Source organism: Pistacia vera, unplaced genomic scaffold, assembly GCF_008641045.1.
Source record: "Pistacia vera cultivar Batoury unplaced genomic scaffold, PisVer_v2 Contig485, whole genome shotgun sequence".
In the NCBI taxonomy this organism is placed as follows: domain Eukaryota; kingdom Viridiplantae; phylum Streptophyta; class Magnoliopsida; order Sapindales; family Anacardiaceae; genus Pistacia; species Pistacia vera.
Window position 1 is genome coordinate 768869 of NW_022196318.1, and position 19009 is coordinate 787877.

The 19009-nt window shown below is 35.8% G+C and overlaps 2 protein-coding genes and 1 pseudogene across 2 annotated transcripts; all 3 read right to left on the bottom strand.

Annotated features, from left to right (window-relative positions):
- Window positions 1-1973: 1973 nt before the first annotated feature.
- LOC116146934 lies at window positions 1974-3215 on the bottom strand. Its single transcript, XM_031432361.1, has one exon. The coding sequence runs from the start codon at window positions 3137-3139 to the stop codon at window positions 2231-2233; it is 909 nt and encodes a 302-aa protein (XP_031288221.1). The 5' UTR covers window positions 3140-3215; the 3' UTR covers window positions 1974-2230.
- A 718-nt stretch (window positions 3216-3933) lies between these two features.
- LOC116146923 (syntaxin-22-like) lies at window positions 3934-7035 on the bottom strand. Its single transcript, XM_031432353.1, has 8 exons — window positions 6976-7035; window positions 6748-6785; window positions 6565-6658; window positions 6327-6466; window positions 6161-6226; window positions 5635-5792; window positions 5398-5498; window positions 3934-4180 (listed from the first exon to the last, which is right to left on the bottom strand). The coding sequence occupies exons 1-8, from the start codon at window positions 7033-7035 to the stop codon at window positions 4115-4117; spliced, it is 723 nt and encodes a 240-aa protein (XP_031288213.1). The 3' UTR covers window positions 3934-4114.
- A 2442-nt stretch (window positions 7036-9477) lies between these two features.
- LOC116146924 lies at window positions 9478-18468 on the bottom strand (annotated as a pseudogene).
- Between the last annotated feature and the right edge of the window lie 541 nt (window positions 18469-19009).

Below are 19009 nucleotides of genomic sequence, written 5' to 3' on the forward strand. Positions count from 1 at the left end.
GACAGCCCGCAATTGTATACAATATATACGAAGCAAAGAATTTGCCTTTTTTCAAGTCATAATTATTTGTTCATACATGGGGTTTCAATTGGGTAATTCACATGGGTTCATAAGAATTCTGTGTGAAAACGAAGCTAAACATAAAAAGCTTGTTTGGAAAGAATTTCAGGGCTAAATAGACAGTATATCATGACTAAGGAATTCTTTTTTGGGTGCTTTCTAGTGCAAAAGATTGCTACTTTCACGGTTTCACTTTGTGTCTTCATTGACACAACACCAATGTAGATGCAACATAAAGGTTACCTTGCCTATCCAGATCCCATGCTTAAATTTAACATGTAGTCATAAAACTATGAATCGATCTGCTTATAAACAGCCACAGAATGGCAAAAGAAGGGTAATACATAATCGGCTAATAACATTTTATCATGAATGATAGTAAACAATGGAATTTTGAATTCACCCGACTTTTTTATGAGCACACTTTCTCATTACAATTAAATAAGAAAAAGTTCATTAAACTTTGTATGGCTACTGTGGCAAAAAAAAAAAAAAAAAAAACAAAACACAATTGGAGGTCTATGACAAAAATTACGGCAAAAAATGAAAAGGATTCCAACAGTACTCAAGATATGTGCCATAAGCTAGTTTCCCCACCTCTACACTCCACTTCACAGATTTGTCAATACTGAATTCAAGTTATGTAATTCACACACACTGTCAATACTTGAAACTAGGGTTTATATGCCAAACTGAGAACAAAATTAATCAAAACTAACCAGTGCCAAGAGCCTTGAAGAACATATCTGTGTCGTACACTCAACTGCCAAAAGTAAGCACATGTTCCATTTTGAAAATCTAGCGCAAAGAATGTTTATCAGACCTAAATCCCTCAGCATAAATGTTGTGAAACCTTAGCATTCACTGTCAACAGTTAATGTTCTTCTCTTTCCGTATCTCAACCTGCCTTTAAATAAGGTGTTGAATGCATATGATTGGGCAATCTACAATCCCATGCAACTAGGAAAGATCTAGTCAATAAAAAAAGAGAGATCTAGTTTGGCTGTTTTGCGGCTACAGCATTTCATGGGTTGGACTAAAACTACGCAAATAAACACTTAATATTTCATAATATTATCAATTACTATAAGATCAACAATCATGCATCCTAGCAGTAGCAAATAATTCAGGGCAATAGCAAATAACATGTCCAAATGATAGACGACCTTAAGGATGCTATGATGCCTTAAAGATAGGACCAAGAAAATGTTGAGCCATGAAAACAGATTCGATAGAAATGAAGGTTGAATCACTATTAACATGTGGAAAAATGAGTAAAGCCAGGTAGCAGCAAACACCAATAGTAGTATTAGTCAAAATGGAACATCATAAGCTAAAAAATGTCAGAAAGGACTTGAGGAAGTAAGGAAAGAAACAGTAATTGATACTGAGTACAAAGAAAAAAAACAATGCATAGTCGCAACAAAAACCGGCTAATTGTATATTACAATAATTGTTAAACAATCATATCTAAACCATCAATACATGAAAGCCAATCAAGCAACTCCCAGACAACAAAAACACTTTAACATGCATCACCATCCTAAAAGTGAAATAAACAAAATATATTTATTTTAAGAGCTTAGTCACTTACGCTCCATAGTCTAGCCTCCCTACCAACCATACATCGCAATACTAATATATCACCTACATGTAAAATTCGTAACCAGAAGGAAAACCCCTCGGAAATGCTGATCATTCTATCACACCGGTTCCTGTTTCAAAAATCACAGTCTATGAAACAATCTCACTGTCTTGATGGAAAGCTGTAGGCACAAGACCAGAGACCTCAACATGAAGAATCAAATATCACTCTTCATTGAATTTTTACAAGCATATACCAAAAGCGACATTGCCCAGTTGAACTGAAGAATACACTCATCAAGTACTTTTTACACCTACCATCACATTAGTTTATGAAAATATCACAACACTGCTGAATGCCACAAAATCATTGATATAACAACATGTCTACTACAATTAGATATGGGGACTAAACTAATACAAAAAACATATCAAAACAAGCTAATATGATAACCCCAATGATCTAAATGCAAATGATTCCTCAAAACAATTACATTAGCCAAAACACAGAGAATCAAGTGAAAGCACATACTTTGTATACAAAAATCAAATCCCTGAAAAGTTTGAACACGATTAATTGGATATGTCAAGCCTGTGTGCCGCTTAATGCCTTCATCTGAATATGATTATTAGCCTCAGAAGTATTAGGCAAGGCCTCGTACGACCCCATTCTCCTGATAGCAACCGTCTTCGAAACCACAGCATAAGTAACCATAACAATAACAAAAACAAACATAACGTGAACCAAGAACAAGAGATCCAAAATAGCCATAGCTCTCAACTTCGACTCCTCCAAATCACATTTCGTGGACCCTTCCACACCCTTCACCACATCCAACAACTTGTGACAGCCTTCCGGAATAAAAGCCTCCACGTACAAAGACAGCCCCGTCTGCAACTCCCACAGACCGTGCAAACACAAAGTCCCACCCAAAGCCACGTCAGCGACGAACAACCGGGGCTGACAAGCGAGAACCAAACAGAGCAAAGATGAGAGAACGGAAATCCGCCCAGAAACGGTGTCGCATTTGGCCTGGAGATCGGAGGTCTGAACAGAGGCGGCGGCGGAGGAGACAGAGTACTGGAGGTAAAAAACAGCGGCGGCGAGAGCGAAGAAAAGATCGGAAGGGAAAGGGAGGAGAGAAGTGGACTCGGAGATTAAGAGAGAAACGGAGAGGATGAGAAAGAGGAAGGAAACAAGAGCGGATTGGAGAGAGGCGAAACGGTGGACGGGGGTGCGACCCTTGAGGAGAGGGTCGGAGTCGGAGGAAATGAAGCATTGATGAGCGAAGGCGATAAGGAGACAGAGAATGAGGAGGAAGAGTTGGAGGTGTTTGAGACGGTGGTGGTGGTGAGGTAAAGGGAAGGGATGGTAGGGTTTGGCGGAGTAAGATTGGGGGGATTTGAGATGGTTGCGAGTGGTGCAGATCGTGTGGTAGAGTCCAAGTGAGAGAAGAGCTGAGGAGGAGAAGATTTCGTATATTAAACCTGCCATTGATTGTAAGATATTTTACAGAACGGAGCAGGTGATGATGATGAGTTAAGGAAGATGAAGATGCTGATGATTGAGAGGTCTGTTACTGAGACTGAATCAAGACGATGACAATAAACGGTACACCAATTCAACACAGATGTAAACTTTGTTTTGACATTCAATTTGGGTTTCATACCCGGCCCACTAATAAGTGGGCCCAGAGAGTCTGAATTTCGTTTCTTTTTTTTTTTTAAAAATAAATAAGAAAACACTTTTCTACAAAGACATAAATTAATTTTTTTTTTTTTTTTTAAATAGGTTAAAAAATTATAAGATTTGAAGATGCATGGGATATTGTTTTTGGAAAATAGTATGTGTAATATTGTGAATCATTTCTTACAATCAAATATCCAACTATTTTTTGTTTTTGAGAAACAATTTGATTACATAATACTTACTTGGTCGGATTAGCAATGATGCAGAAGAAGACAAATATATAAGTTTCAATAAAGAGTCTTAGATATATTACTCATGAAGTCTTAAATTTGAATTTTTCATCGATTGTTAATAGAGTGATCATCGAAACTCTTATCGAACCGATAGTTGTTCTGAAAAATTAGTTGAAATGTGTATAAAGTGATCCCAACAAACCTGTGAATCAAAATAAATAAATAAATAATAATAATAGGAGCTTCATAATTACATTTTCACTCTCTCTAAACATTCTTTTTAAAATTCTTGACTTAAAAAATCAGTCTTCTTCATACATCATTCGCCATCACACTCCATACAGCAACTACTTGGCAAAACAAAACATATGCTAACCAGATTGATTACACACAACATCAAATTCAAACACAGGACGAAGAGCAAAACTGTAGACCTAGTTAATAAATCTAAATAATTATCTCTCTCTAAGTGATAAATCAAAGAATACCCAGCACCAAAAGCTTTATCCAAACCAAAAAACCCACACTAATAACTTGCACACTTCCACTATAGGATCAGCACCAGGAGAAAGATTATCAGCGCCACTACAACAATTGCCAGCACCCACCAACACTGCAAAACAATGCAGACAAGTAACATAATCAGGTCGTTTTCACAAAATCAGAAACAAATTGTCATTTTATGATACCGGAAGGTAGAAAAAGAAAGTAGTATCACTTATCGGAATTCCAAATTTGTAAATATACCATCACTCATCGAAATATAACTTTCAAGAGAAAATGGTTGAACATGATTTTTTTTATGAGATATTATTTGTATTCGTTTGTGTTCCTTATTTCCATTCGTAATCAATACCAACTGTAAAAATTGGTTCTGGTCAGTGTGATGTGAGCCACCCAAATCCTACATTCTCAGTGAAACTCTCTGTAGATCACTTCATTATATGCTACTGTTCTCAACAATGAAACTAGTGGCGAAGCCAGGAATTCAAATGAGGGAGGGCAAAATTAAAAAAATAATATGCTTTTGTTTTATTTTTTTTATAATGACAAATATGGAAGCTATGATATTTATTGTTAATATTCTTTGCTTAATACAATTACAAGTTTCCTAATATATGGTAAAGCAAATAAAAAAAATCATATTAACATAGAAAATACATAAAAAAATCATAATTTTTTAAAGGTAAATTATACTAAAGAAACTAAATAGAATATCATTCATAAGGTACTCAAGAATTTAGGCTTTCTCAAAACTTTATTTTTTCAAGTTTGTATAAAATTTGTTTTATTTATTTATAATCTAATTTTGTTTTTGGGCTTCACATTGATTAGGTAAAAGTTAGGGAGGTAAGTAACTTTTGCCGGTTTGGGACTTGGGTTTAATTATTTGATGGAATAATTGAAATTATATAAAGTATTGGGGCCTAAATGTAATACATTTCTGATTTTTTTTAAAATCTCAGGGAGGGCGGTGACCCACCCTGGACCTGAATTGGCTCCGGCCCTGGGCGGAGAGGGCCGGAGCCATGTCAGAGTTTGGGGTTTGGAGTTAGCTCTATGTTATTTACATGCATAGAAAGACAGAATGAACACCTTGGTCTAGATGGTAGGATGCTTTGTTTTGCCAACAGATAATGAATGCAAGACATGCAAGTAACTGAAGGTGATTTTGAATATTTGACAAGGAACATCTTTATGACTTTATCCCAAGCAAAAATTTTGAACACAATAGTAGACATCTCAAATTTGCAAACCCAATTTATCAAATATTGTGATGGGCCAAATCTATGCTTACAGTTAATAGGATTTCAAGTGTTCATCACTTACCCATGATGATCTGGATTTCATATTTTTGGAAGCCTTGGCTAGCTGAACTTTCGCATGACTTGTTGCATCACCGGAAGATTCAATGTTTGAGTGAATGTCATCTATTGTAATGAAACAAATGAACAAAAAAAAAAAAAAAAAAAAAACATAAGAAACCTCAGACAGCTCCACAGATGGTAAGCAAAATGGAGCCAGAAGAAACATAACAATGGATCAACTTGGTATCTGACGTCTTACCGATAACCACACCCTGCTCATGTACTAGAACGGCAAGGTCTTTGAATATTTCATTTGCTTCTCCAATCTGCACTTCTATATCTCTAAGACCCTGTTCCCTTTCTTCAATTATGGCCTCATTGAAGGCAATTTCATTATCCAGCAGAAGTATCTCCTGCCTGCACACATATATATGTTTGAGAAGACCTCGTTCTCAAAAGAAAATGAAAAAATTTCCAAACTTTCTGACACAAGTAGTGACAGTGTAAAGGAGTGATGTCTAAAGTTAAATTGGAATTAAAGCATATTTCTACCATGAGATATTAAAATACACATATTTTGGAAGAGGATGACAACTTTCTTGCTGATATAAAGAGAAAACACAATGACATGGTTTCAGAAGCCTTTACTAAGCACTAAAACTATAAACAGTAGAACAAATATGGAGTTCAAATTGTTGAATAGAACATACCAATAATGTTGACACGCCAATCATAAATCTATAGAGCAAATTTACATTCTACCAGATGGAAAGACAAGCACTTACTTCTTTTGTTCCATAAGAAACGGCTGGTTCTCAGACGCAACATATTCGCCTGAGCCAGAGCTGTCTCTGAAAAAAGAAAAACATTAGAATTAGAAAATTGACAGATAACTTGATATTGAAGTAAAAATAAATGAAAATGAGATACAGCAAGTGGGCATATAAATACATTGTTATTTGTGTTGATTGAGGAACAGAAGGGGAGTAAGTAGACTCTCGTTCAGAGGCAAGCTGTTGGACTTTCTGAAATTCTTGCAAGACGGCTTGAAAATCTCTTGCAAGCTTAGCATCTTCAATTTTCTTACTTGGCTGAAGAAGAATAAGAAGAGCCCTCCAAAATTAGTCCAATTCAAGAGAGAGAGAGAGAGAGAGAGAGTAGGAATTGAGAAGTGGTAAAGTGAGGTTACATTAACGTCAGTATCCCGATCGTATTCGCTGAGGGTTTTGAGCTTAGTAGAAGTTTCCTTAACTAACTGCAGAATTTTTTGCCTTGTATTATGCCTGACAAAGACCCCATCGAAAACATTACGAAAACAAGGAAATAAACAAAGATTTTACAACAATTGAAGAAGAAAAGAGAAAGAACAAACAGTTTCTGGCGGTGANACAACAAAAATTCCAAGTCTATCTAACTCTGGAAGTTCTTGGATCTCTAAGTTTGGACGGTTAAGATGACCTAGGCTACTAGCTCAAATCAGATTGAAGCCATCTTTTGCACAGCTAAAAGTGCATCAGCTTTCTGGATTTTTATTAAATTAACTTCTAGTCAAGGCAATGCAAAAATTCTGGCCATGCAATGCAAAAAGATGATTCATTACCTCTTGAAAACGCTCGTAGATGAATATGAACACAGTTAAGAGACAAAAAAACAAGCACATACCTGAATATGGAAAAACCGCAATGTAGATAGTAGGATGCAACCCAATGCCAAACGTACTACAAAATAACAATTATAATAGGCCAGTCAATTTTCAGAAAGGGATTCCCCACTTAATTTACAAGTGCTTAAACGGATGTTCCAGATTTGCCAATCATATTGATGTTAAAAACAACACTTCTAAAGAATACCATAAACACAAAGATAACAACTCAAGTTTTGTTTAATCAATTTCAGGATGTGTATCATCAAAAACCCAAATCTTAAATTGAAAATTTTCAAGATTACGGTTTTAGATAATAAAAATGTTAGGGTTTTTTATTATAAAAAACAAGGAATTTAAATATTTAAGTAATTCTTATAACCCAAATTTTCTTGGCAATTAGAATTTAACACTTTCTTAGTTCAAGTAGAAGAGTGGTAATTTACTTTAGTACCTGAACATTAAAGCTTTCTTCAACCTTAGGGTATGGCACCTTTAACACGTAAAAAGCAGCGAATGAACCCAAAAGCAAGTCATAACCTGTACAATTTATCTACAAACTATAAGACAAAATTGACAATTATTCACCTTAAATAAAAAAAGTGATTGAAAAATGAACTATAATCAACATAAAGCTTGAAAAATTGAGAAGATTTTGAAGCCATTGCAAGTGAGTCTGCTTCTGATGAAAGGTATAATAACGGTATTAAAAATTCAAAATTATAACGGCATTAAATGTCATTTTAACTCTTTCCTTAGTATTCAAATTTAAGTTTTGCGTTTAAAATCTGCAACGAGTATGTAATGAGATAGCCGGATGGGTCATGGGAACGGTTAAAGTTTACATTTATTGTAATTTTTACGGGTGCATTTGTTTTAGTATTTCAAATAGTATTTTTAAAAAAGTAAGAGTTTGGTGGTAATAACGAGGTAGGATTTAAAACTTATAAAAATACCCCTTAGGTTTGTTAATATACTAAACACCCCTATAATAAAAACATTAAAAATTACAAAAGCACAATCACCCACCAATCAAATACCGACAATTGGCCACCACCGCTGAAGAGTGGCCAAAGTTGCCGTATTGACACACAACTAGTTTGATCTGGCCGATCGTACACCGAAATAGCCTTTTCCAGCCAGATCCACCGTGGATCTAGTTGGAAAATGCCAGATCTACGAGTAGATCTAGCCATTGATAGTCAGATCTGGCTGTGTTTGGTCGTCAGCGACAACTAAAGATATGATCATCGTTGACGACTAGCTACAGCCAGATCTTTGGTCGCCAACAACCAGATCATTGGTTGTAGATCGTGGATCTGGTCGAAAAATGCTAGATCGGTGCACTACTGGCCAAATCCAGTTGATAGTGCGTCATTATACCAGATTTTGACCACCTTCCGATGGTGGTGGCCAGAATCTGACAAATGTGGGTGGGTGGGGGTGTTTTTATCAATTTCTAAACCTTTTTTTGGGGTGTTTAGTTAAATTAACAAACTTAGGAGATTTAAAAATAATTGAATAAAATATAATAGTATTTTCAGAATAAGGAAACAAATGTGTATTTTGGAAATGGTAGGAATAGGATAGGGGAAAAATAGGGGAACAAACGCACATCATTTAAAGATAAATTTCTTATAAAAGACAAAAGCATCACTTTTATCATTGAAGTCAAAGTAACTGCCACAAGGACTAAATTGTAATATCTATAAATTATCGTGTCAAAGTAACGTTGTTTTATATCTATAAATAGCTCTTATTAATCAAGAAATTACCGTTATTATTATTATTATTATTTTTTTTTTTTTGTTACCAGGGATGTCCGGGCCAACTTACGCACACCTCGACTAGTCTTCCAACCCTAAAGAAGACTTCCAAAATAGGGCAAGCACCGGCAGAGGCATGTTTGTTTGATTCTCCTTTTCAAAAGTTCTGATTTAATCTTTCTTTTGTTTTGATTCCCTGCATCCAAAATTTGTTTCCTTTTGTTTTCTTCAACCATGCCCTATGTGATTTTCAATCTCTGTCATTCTAAATTACCTTTATTATCGATTTCTACTAACCATGTTTAAAACTTTGTTATAGGGTTCTCCATTAAAACACTTGATCGCAATGGTGAATTTTGATGGAGGTGCACTAAGGTATTATATATATATTGCCAACAAAGAAACAATCTAATAGTGATAGGTTGAGGCCGGCAGGGTACTGTGAAATGGGCGCCACTTACGCCATTAACCATGAGCTCAACTCAACAACCAGTCCAAAATAGATCCCCTTTACAATAGTTTTGGGAAATTTGCTAATTGCTAATTGCTTCCATACGAGAAACTTTGTAGTGAAAAAAAGAATTCTAGCTCTTTTCTAATTCAAAGAAATATTTCTTGACAAATACTAGTCAAATGTTTCCCCATTTTGAGCCAAAATGTCTCAGCAGTCAATAACATGACGAATGAATATACACTTCTTGAAATGAATGATTTTATATCAAACCATCTCTATTGGTCACGTAACGATACTTCTTTAAGAATTACATAATATAACGGTAAATTCAATCGAGCCTCTATAGTCTATATATGTACAAAATCCCTTTCCAAACAGGTTATGCAAATTAAAACAGCAGAGCTTCAATGTGAAGCCTATATTTCAGAAAGATGAGCAGCACAAAAGGAAGAGGCATATCCTAGTTTTGCTAAGCTTGTGGTATCACACTTGTCATTGCCGATCTGCAGTCTTTGCAGAGTGAACCCTTTCTCTTTCTCTTTGAAGAAAAATGGGGCAGATAGCATAGCATCGACACATCCTACAGAAGAAGAGCCAGTTAGAAGAGCACAATGATGGGTCAGTTGAAAATGTGCAATGGTTTCTGAAGTTTACCTTGAAAAAATGTACTTGTATAGTCTGATCACACCCTGCAAGTGAGAAAATATGTATTTGTAAAAAAATTGTAATGATTGAGTCGCTTTGTTTTGACTATTTAATTTATACATGGACATCTCAGCTTTTCAGTATAAGCGGGGTAACAACCCATTGAGAAGGCAAATCTTTCGTTTACCTTCACTTGAACACAACAGAGCAATCAGGCGATCTTGATAAGGGAAATGTCTGAGTCGGGAAAGAGAACTAATATTTTATAAGAGCTGGAAGCGAAGCATGAAGTTCACCCAAACATTGGAAGATCCAATTGAGTAGCTGTTCTTTTGGTAGCTCCAGAAGAAGTTCTGCCTGGGGAAAATAAAACAGACCATTATTAGTATTGATTGGTATTAACATCTTATTGCTCAGGGCATAAGTGTGTTGAATCCGCAGGACGTGACCACACATCTATGGTAAATAGATGTAAAAGGTTACATGGTTTACCTTTATTTGATCTCTGTGAAGACCAAGATTTTTGGTAAAATCAGATGTCATGGAATCTGTCATCAGTTTGAAAACCGTCTTCATATTTGTTTCCGTGCCTACCATCTTTCCTGAAGCATAGATTCTAATGATCCCAAGATCTGCTGCCATTCTCCTCACATACAGCTTTCTTCAATAAAATTTCCATGGAGAAAGGCTCTTTTCCATATTGGCTCGAAGACACTGCTGTGAATTGCATCAAGCTCCATATACTTTCAGCAGCATTTTCTGCTTCACTTATAATTCCATTGGTTCTCCAGATAATTTATGTCTCAGATGGGGACTAGGATTTACATTTATATCAATCTGGAATTATAAATAATAAACAGCAGGTTAAAGACAACAGTTCGCAATGCATTTAATCTCATTCCAGTCTACTATAGGCCAGTTTTTTTTCCATAAATCAGCAACTGAAATGAAACGTTTGGTGGTTTGGATATCCCTTATAACCTTCTAAATTTGTTGATTTAGTTTTACAGAACATAGTGTTAAAGTTGGATTACACATAGATATCAAGACCAAACCCAAGAAAAACACCTGTATTCACACATTACATCAATTATATGGTGCTACTTCAGGCGTTACCTCCCAAATAATTATTAGTATTTCATCTAATAAAACCATAGTAACCTGGAAATCTGCAAAAAAAATCCACACAGCACATCACACCCTGATGTTGAATCCTCAGAAAAGGATAATGAAGTGGCTCATGAACCAGAAAGTACCTTGGACAAGCTTTCAAAAAGCATTTCAAAGAACAGATCAATCCCAACATTTCCAACATCCCCAGTCTGTTGCTCCCCAAAGATAGTACCAAAGCCTCTTATCCCCATATCTCTCTCAGCAAGTTGGAAACCATGACCAAGTTCACGGCATTCTTAAAAAGCTGCAAGCCTTTCCTATAGACACAACCAGGATAACGAATGCTCTACTTTTAACAAACCATGTTTTAGCAGATTTGAGAATCACCAAGTCTATGACCAATACAGATAAAGCTTGATATCAAAATACATACCAGTGCTTCGTCAGATAGCAGTGACTTATCAGGGTAAAACAAGTGGGCATGAGCTTCTTTATCTGCCCACCCCACCCTTCCACACAACTATGGGCATCAAAAGAACATCGCAATGTCAACAAAGAAAAAAGAAAAACAACTTCCAAAACAACTTAAGTTATCTTTATGCCTTAGTATCATGACAGAAAGCTGCGAGGTGTACCTAAATCACTTTAAATGTGAACTTAACTAAGAAAATTAAATAATAGAAGCAAAATAAAAAGCATGTAGTTCCCAAATAAATTTCTAACACATAAGAATTAAAACATAAGAGCAAATCAGAGAAACAGAGAGTGACTGAGATGGAGAGGAGAATGTAGTTTTGGCGCATATAAAGAGTCAACTGTTCCTCCTAAGAACTGTAGATTAAAAAATATATGCAATAATATTCTTTAAGATCATAATTATACAAATGCAGAAAATGACAGAAAAGCAGCATTCAGTTAAACACAGTAGTTATCTCATTATATGGAGGCACAATTAAACCTCAATAACAGATTGAAGTATTCATGATTTCCATATATATTTTAAAAAATATATATCTTGGAAACAAAAAAAAAAAAAAAAAAGAGAGAGAACAAAATGACTGTTGCATGTGCATTTTCAGAATAAATAATTTCTAGTGTTGATTCTTCACACCTAGATTATAAAAGATCAGATGCAAAGAAAGTGCAGAAGGGAAGGACCTGGTACAACTGCGCTAGGCCAAACTGTTGAACATCCTAACTATGATCTGTTTGCATTTTGAATGTCAAGCCCACTTTCGACTATATTGTGCATATAAGAATCTTAATAAGCCTCGTGAAAATTTCTCCATGGTTTCTCAAGCTGCTTCGAGTATTGCTGTAAGAAGCACATAGATATAAAATGGGTATCACATGAAACATCAGAAGCTACTAGTAGAGTTAAAACTAAGCCATCTTCTGCACAATCAAATAAGGAGCAAGTACAACTACTAGAGATCACCAGTAAAATCCATCTGCAAGAGACATTTTCGTCAAAATACAAAGAGGCCAACCATTTCATCAGATTATGTTGTAATTCATAGCAGCTCTATGTATGCATACCACGAGCAAACTAGCAAAACACAATCCAAAATCATCCCATCACACAGGTTCATGTCATCATTTTATAGTCATTCTTATCTTAAGGGTCTCAATTAATTCGACATAACTGAAAGTCTTGGTGATTGTTTGTGGAGATGTTGGTGAATTTCCAACATCATCAGTAGAATTCACTTTAGGGGCATAGCCATAGATGTTGCAAAATGATACAAAGGATTCATCTAGCCAACACAAAGCAAATCAATTTGCTACCAACCTTTGGAACTAAAATCTCAACTACACATTGGTTTCTTATATCAATTCCAAAATGAAACCACAAATTTCTGAGATGAGATGCTATCCACATAATTTAAGACTCTTCCCACTACTCAATGGGTAATTTAGGAAGTTTTATTTCTAGGGCCAGACTGAAAACTACTGTAGCTATATTTAAAAACACATGCATATGTAAGTTCAAAGGAGGAAATACTGTCCATGTGCAATAGCTATATCAACTTTGGAAATGCCTGTTCAAGAAAATCCATCACTTTAAGTCCTGGTACACATAACACACAATTTAAGTAATATAAAGAGTTTAATACTTGATTTTCAAACTATTGTGCAGGGGAACTTCCTTTTTCAAACATCAATACAGCATGTATAGAATAAATTTCATGCTACATTCTTTAAGGTAACAAATACTTCAATCAATCATGGAAAAAATATTAGTAGCGAAATAGGAACAAAAAACAGAAAATGACATAATTCTGACTTCAACTCAGTTAAAGATAAACATTACAATACCATCAAATGTGATACAATTAATCATGAGGATCATGCCCAAGTATTTCATGTATGAGAAATTTAATGCAGGACACACTCAGGTTTCACCTTTTATACGAGGCAAGACGTAAAAAACCTGTCCATCCCGGTCCACCTCATTCTTGACTGCTGATATTACCTTTTCCTTACTGAAAGCCGAAAGATGGGTTTTTATAGGAACTCTTTCTGGAGGTGGAGTTGAAATTAAGCTGAAAAGAGAAAGAGTGGATAAATTATGATATATAAGATTAAAGGTCCAGCAAGCAGCAGGTACCTGTCTGAATGACTTTTCAGTATGTTTGTCTGCCAAGTATTTATAAAGAGCTCATTTCTTTGTGTTAGATAATACTCATGTCCAACCATGAAGTTTATCCATAAAAGTCTCCCCATAAGTCTGTAGGTAAAAACATCATAATATGCTAATTAGCCTATCTTGTAAATACAATGCAACTCAGGGCAGTCCCAGACCTACTACTTCACATCAGCTACAGAATTCTATATCCCCAAATTTCATACCTGTCCAAGTCGGTGACTTGATCAGAACACCAAAACTACATATCTTAATTTACTGCAGTTGTCAAACTGTACTGAATGCTTTTTCTGTACATAGCAGCCATAGATAAAATTTTGACTTAATATTATTTACATTGCATTTTAGAAAAAATTGTTTTGCTCTTTCTTCAATATTGGACTTTTTATCTTGAAGCTTCATGAATGCTGCAAAATAGTTTGGCCACTCCTCTTATTTGCCAAAATTTGAGACACTAAACAAACTGAACATTTTCTAGCATCATGAACATTAAGATCCATAAAACTTCGACTGCCAACAGAATTATTACCCAGCATCACGAAATCCAGTCAATGCTAAATAGAGTGTTCGTGGTATAGGTGTTGCAGACAGAGTAAGAACATCAACTGAGGTTTTAAATGGAGCAATCTTCTCCTTCTGTTTGACACCAATCCTCTGCAAACCAAAGAATTGTTGCACATGAATGACAATTAAAAGCTATTTCAGTAAATACTGAGAACAAATCCAGGTCAATCTAAACATGCAAGAGCAATAAAACTTGGAGGCAGACCTGTTCCTCATCGACCACAAGAAGACCTAGATTGTTAAATACAACATGACTTCCAAGAAGTGAATGAGTTCCCACAATAATGTTCAGATGACCTTGTTTTATCATGTCCAGATACTCCTCTTTCTCTGCTGTAGTCTATATTTTGTAACAAGGTAATTAGACTTACAAAATGAACCAAGGAACTCGTAACATGCACAGGACCAGAAAAGTTCTTTAACTTGGATTACGAAGACCATTTTCTCCCAATGTACGTACAGAACCATCTGTTTGACTGAAAGAGAGAAGAGGCTAACCCATAGCATACCTGAAACCGACTCAGCAGTCCAACATTGACATTAGGATATATGGAAAACCGCTCAGAAATAACATCAAAATGCTGTTTGGCTAAAACAATTGTAGGTGCTAGAACCATAGNGACTTTTGAGAATCTACCTTTACAAAGTAATGGAGTTTGTAATTTTGAATTTATAATTTGTAATTTTATTTTTGTTAACAAGTGCCAGGTGGGGGGGTATTTGTAAGTTTTTAAGGGTTTTTTTGCGATTTTAAAAACTTTTGGGAGGTCATATAATTTTACAGGATACCCAGAACCGGAACCGGAACCGTTGTTACAGGTTCTGGTTCTGGGTACCTAGGAACCGGAACCGTTGTTACAGGTTCTGGTTCTGGGTACCTAGGAACTGGAACCGACGGTTCCGGTTCTGATTCCAAATTTCAAGGAACCATCAGTTCCGATTCCTTCAAAAAGTGTAGGGTACCCAGAATGTCCAACCATGAAGTTTATCCATAAAAGTCTCTCCATAAGTTTGTAAGTAAGAATATCATAATATGCTAATTAGCCTATCTTGTAAATACAATGCAACTCATTGCAGTCCCAGACCTACTACTTCACATCAGCTACAGAATTCTATATCCCCAAATTTCATACCTGTCCAAGACGGTGACTTTATCAGAACACCAAAACTACTTATCTTAATTTACTGAAGTTGTCAAACTGTACTCAATGCTTTTTCTGTACATAGCTGCCAAAGATAAAATTTTGACTTAATATTATTTACATTGCATTTTAGAAAAAATTGTTTTGCTCTCTCTTCAATGTTGGATTTTGTATCTTGAAGCTTCATGAATGCTGAAAAATAGTTTGGCCACTCCTCTTATTTGCCAAAATTTGAGACACTAAACAAACTGAACATTACCTAACATCATGAACATTAAGATCCATAAAACTTCGACTGCCAACAGAATTATTACCTAGCATCACGAAATCCAGTCAATGCTAAATAGAGTGTTCGTGGTATAGGTGTTGCAGACAGAGTAAGAACATCAACTGAAGTTTTAAATGAAGCAATCTTCTCCTTCTGTTTGACACCAAACCTCTGCAAACCAAAGAATTGTTGCACATGAATAACAATTAAAAGCTATTTCAGTAAATACTGAGAACAAATCCAGGTCAATCTAAACATGCAAGAGCAATAAAACTTGGAGGCAGACCTGTTCCTCATCGACCACAAGAAGACCTAGATTGTTATATACAACACGACTTCCAAGAAGTGAATGAGTTCCCACAATAATGTGCAAATGACCTTGTTTTATCATGTCCAGATACTCCTCTTTCTCTGCTTTAGTCTGTATTTTGTAACAAGGTAATTAGACTTACAAAATGAACCAAGGAACTCGTAACATGCACTGGACCAGAAAAGTTCTTTAACTTGGATTACGAAAACCATTTTCTCCCAATGTACATACAGAACCATCTGTTTAACTTAAAGAGAGAAGAGGCTAACCCATAGCATACCTGAAACCGACTCAGCAGTCCAACATTGATATTAGGATATATGGAAAACCGCTCAGAAATAACATCAAAATGCTGTTTGGCTAAAACAATTGTAGGTGCTAGAACCATAGCCTGCTTCCCTGCAGAGACTACACAAAAGATGGCACGTAGTGCAACTTCAGTTTTACCAAATCCAACATCTCCAAAAATTAAACAGTCCATTGGAGTTTCCCTCTCAGTCAGATCCCTTTCAACATCAATAAAAGCCTGTAATGAGAGTCAAACGTGTAAGAGGAAGAAACACATTCACCCATTCTTATAAGATCATAAAAGTTCAACTATCACTTTGTTATATCAAATAGCATGACTACTGGAGAACAAAATGTTTTGAACTTACTTAGATTGGTAAGCTAAGAACAGGGCCTCCCTAACCCACAGATTCTAGGCATGATTGAGACTGTATTCAAATTAGCGATCACTTAATACAAGTTTTCTATACCCCAAATAACATACAAAGAAAAAGAAACATCATACTAGCATCAAATGTAAAATCAGTTTGACCTCAGCAACAAAGTTTAACAATGAAACAGAATAAACAGAATAAGTTGAGATCTCACTTGCTTTTGATCTGGTGTAGGTTCATAAGGAAATTGGGCAGCAAAGTCAGCCATGGTAGGATTCTTAGGGTAGGGAGGTCTTGTTTGTTTCAGCCTATGTAAATACAGCTCCATTAGGTCCACAACCATTTTCTGAATTGCAACCTTTCCTTTTGTCTTTCTTCTCTCCCACACACTAGTGTCATTCAATTTGCTCAATGTCCGAGGTTTTTTTGTCTCATTTAGCCTGGAACCATGACAAAAGTATAAGGCATGAAAAACACTGGTGGAAAATTACTTAAAGGCATAAATGAATATAATTAAGAGCAAAGCATTGAAAAATGATCTTTGGAGCCCTCCAATATATATATATATAATATTTTAGGATGCTCTATTTGTTTTCAGTATTATGGCATTTCTCCCTCATATCCCGTAATTTCACAGAGCTTAAGTTCATTTCTGTATCTTCCGGGTTAATTAAGAAAAAATGGAGCAAAATTTTAACGGTTTATGGGATAATCCATCGTTCTCAGTTTTACATGATTCTCAAGCAAAGAGAAAGAGAGACAAGATACATATGCTGGTACACAAAATTTCTTGCTCCTCTACATAATAGAGAGAAGCGCAGTTTGTAATGTATAAATTAAAGTACTCAATTAGCTCAATTTTAATAAAGAAAGAAGATTTAAGGTTCTAATCAGTCATCAACAAGATAAAAATCATTTATACAAAAGTTTAAGCAGGATAAGCAACCACCAAATTTGTTGACTTAGAGATTTCAGACACTCACAATTCAACCCTATAAGATAAAGCAATCTTGACACATTAACCATAAGCAGCAAAGGCAAGCATTTCCCATTAAGCAATAAATTACTCAGAAAAAAAGAAAATGTACAATCAATCCAATAAAAAATAAAACCTTACAGATTATATCGGTAGAGCATACGAGAGGCCTGCTTAACAGGAAGTTTAGCCATCCCATCAGAATACTCTATAAACACATACTCAATAGGCTCAGAAGACCCCTTTGGCACATCAAACTTTATCCCAACAAATCTCCCAATACCAACCTTCTTATGCACCACATAATCACCCGACCTTAAACCGTACGGATCAACCTTATAACTAAAACCACCGCCACCGCCACCATCACCATTACCACCACCATCACCTGCTTTCTTACTCTTTAACTTCTGCAATCCAATTTGCTGTTGCTCCTTAACCAACCGAATATACTTGTCAGCCTCTTCTGAGTCCATCACAGGCCTCGTAGCCTCTCTCTTACTGTAGTCTCTCCGAATTCTCTCATTGAGAACCGAAATGGAGTCCTGCTCAGTTTCATACTTGTCCCTTCGTGGGGATGACTTACTATTAGTGGGCGAGGATAGGGAGAGGCCTGGCGAGTACACGGCATTGAATTGAGAAAAAGGTTTGTTTTTTTTCCTCCGGAGAGCGAAAAACGAAGCGAAACTCCAAAGCTTGGTGGAAGTTGAGGTGGGTTTTAACAGAAGAGGCGAGGGTTGGAAGAGAAAAGAAGAAGAAGCCATTGAAGAAAAAAGAAGTAAAATATTCAAAAGGGTATTATAGTTTGAAGAAATGGAACATTTTGAAGAGAGAGGGAGAGAGAGGTGTGGATAAAGAATCAATGGAGGTTCAAGGGAGGTTTTAGAGGAGGAAATTTAACTCCCAATTCCCAAAACATCCCGAGTTCGGATTTTTAAAAATAACCCTAAAAATCGGTAAGGGGTTCTTTTTTTTTTTTTTTTTTTGTTAAATTAAAAAATCTGACGTGACACACTTAATTGTTAAAAAAAAAAAAAGGGTTAGAGTGAACATATTGAAACGTATATGAGTAATAGTAATCAATGGAAATTTGTTTAAAGATTGAAAATTAAAAAACGACCCCTCTCCCTTTAAAATCGCTTAATCGAGCAGTATACCCAAAAAACGATCAACGAAACACTTACATCTCTCCACGATTTCCGAAGATAAAAGTTCCATATTTCCAACAAATATTCGATTGTAAAGCTTCATTACACAAAAATCATGACTGATATTCACAAAAAGAAGGAAAACCCAACCCTACTCCAAATCCTAGAGTCCAGTAGCGACAACTGTTCAAAGGTTGTCGAAGAAGACGCTCCGGCAGATCATCCGATGAGTGAAGGTGGTCTAGTGGCAGAGGAGACAACGGCGACACAAGAACATAGAGGAGAATCGGAAAATGG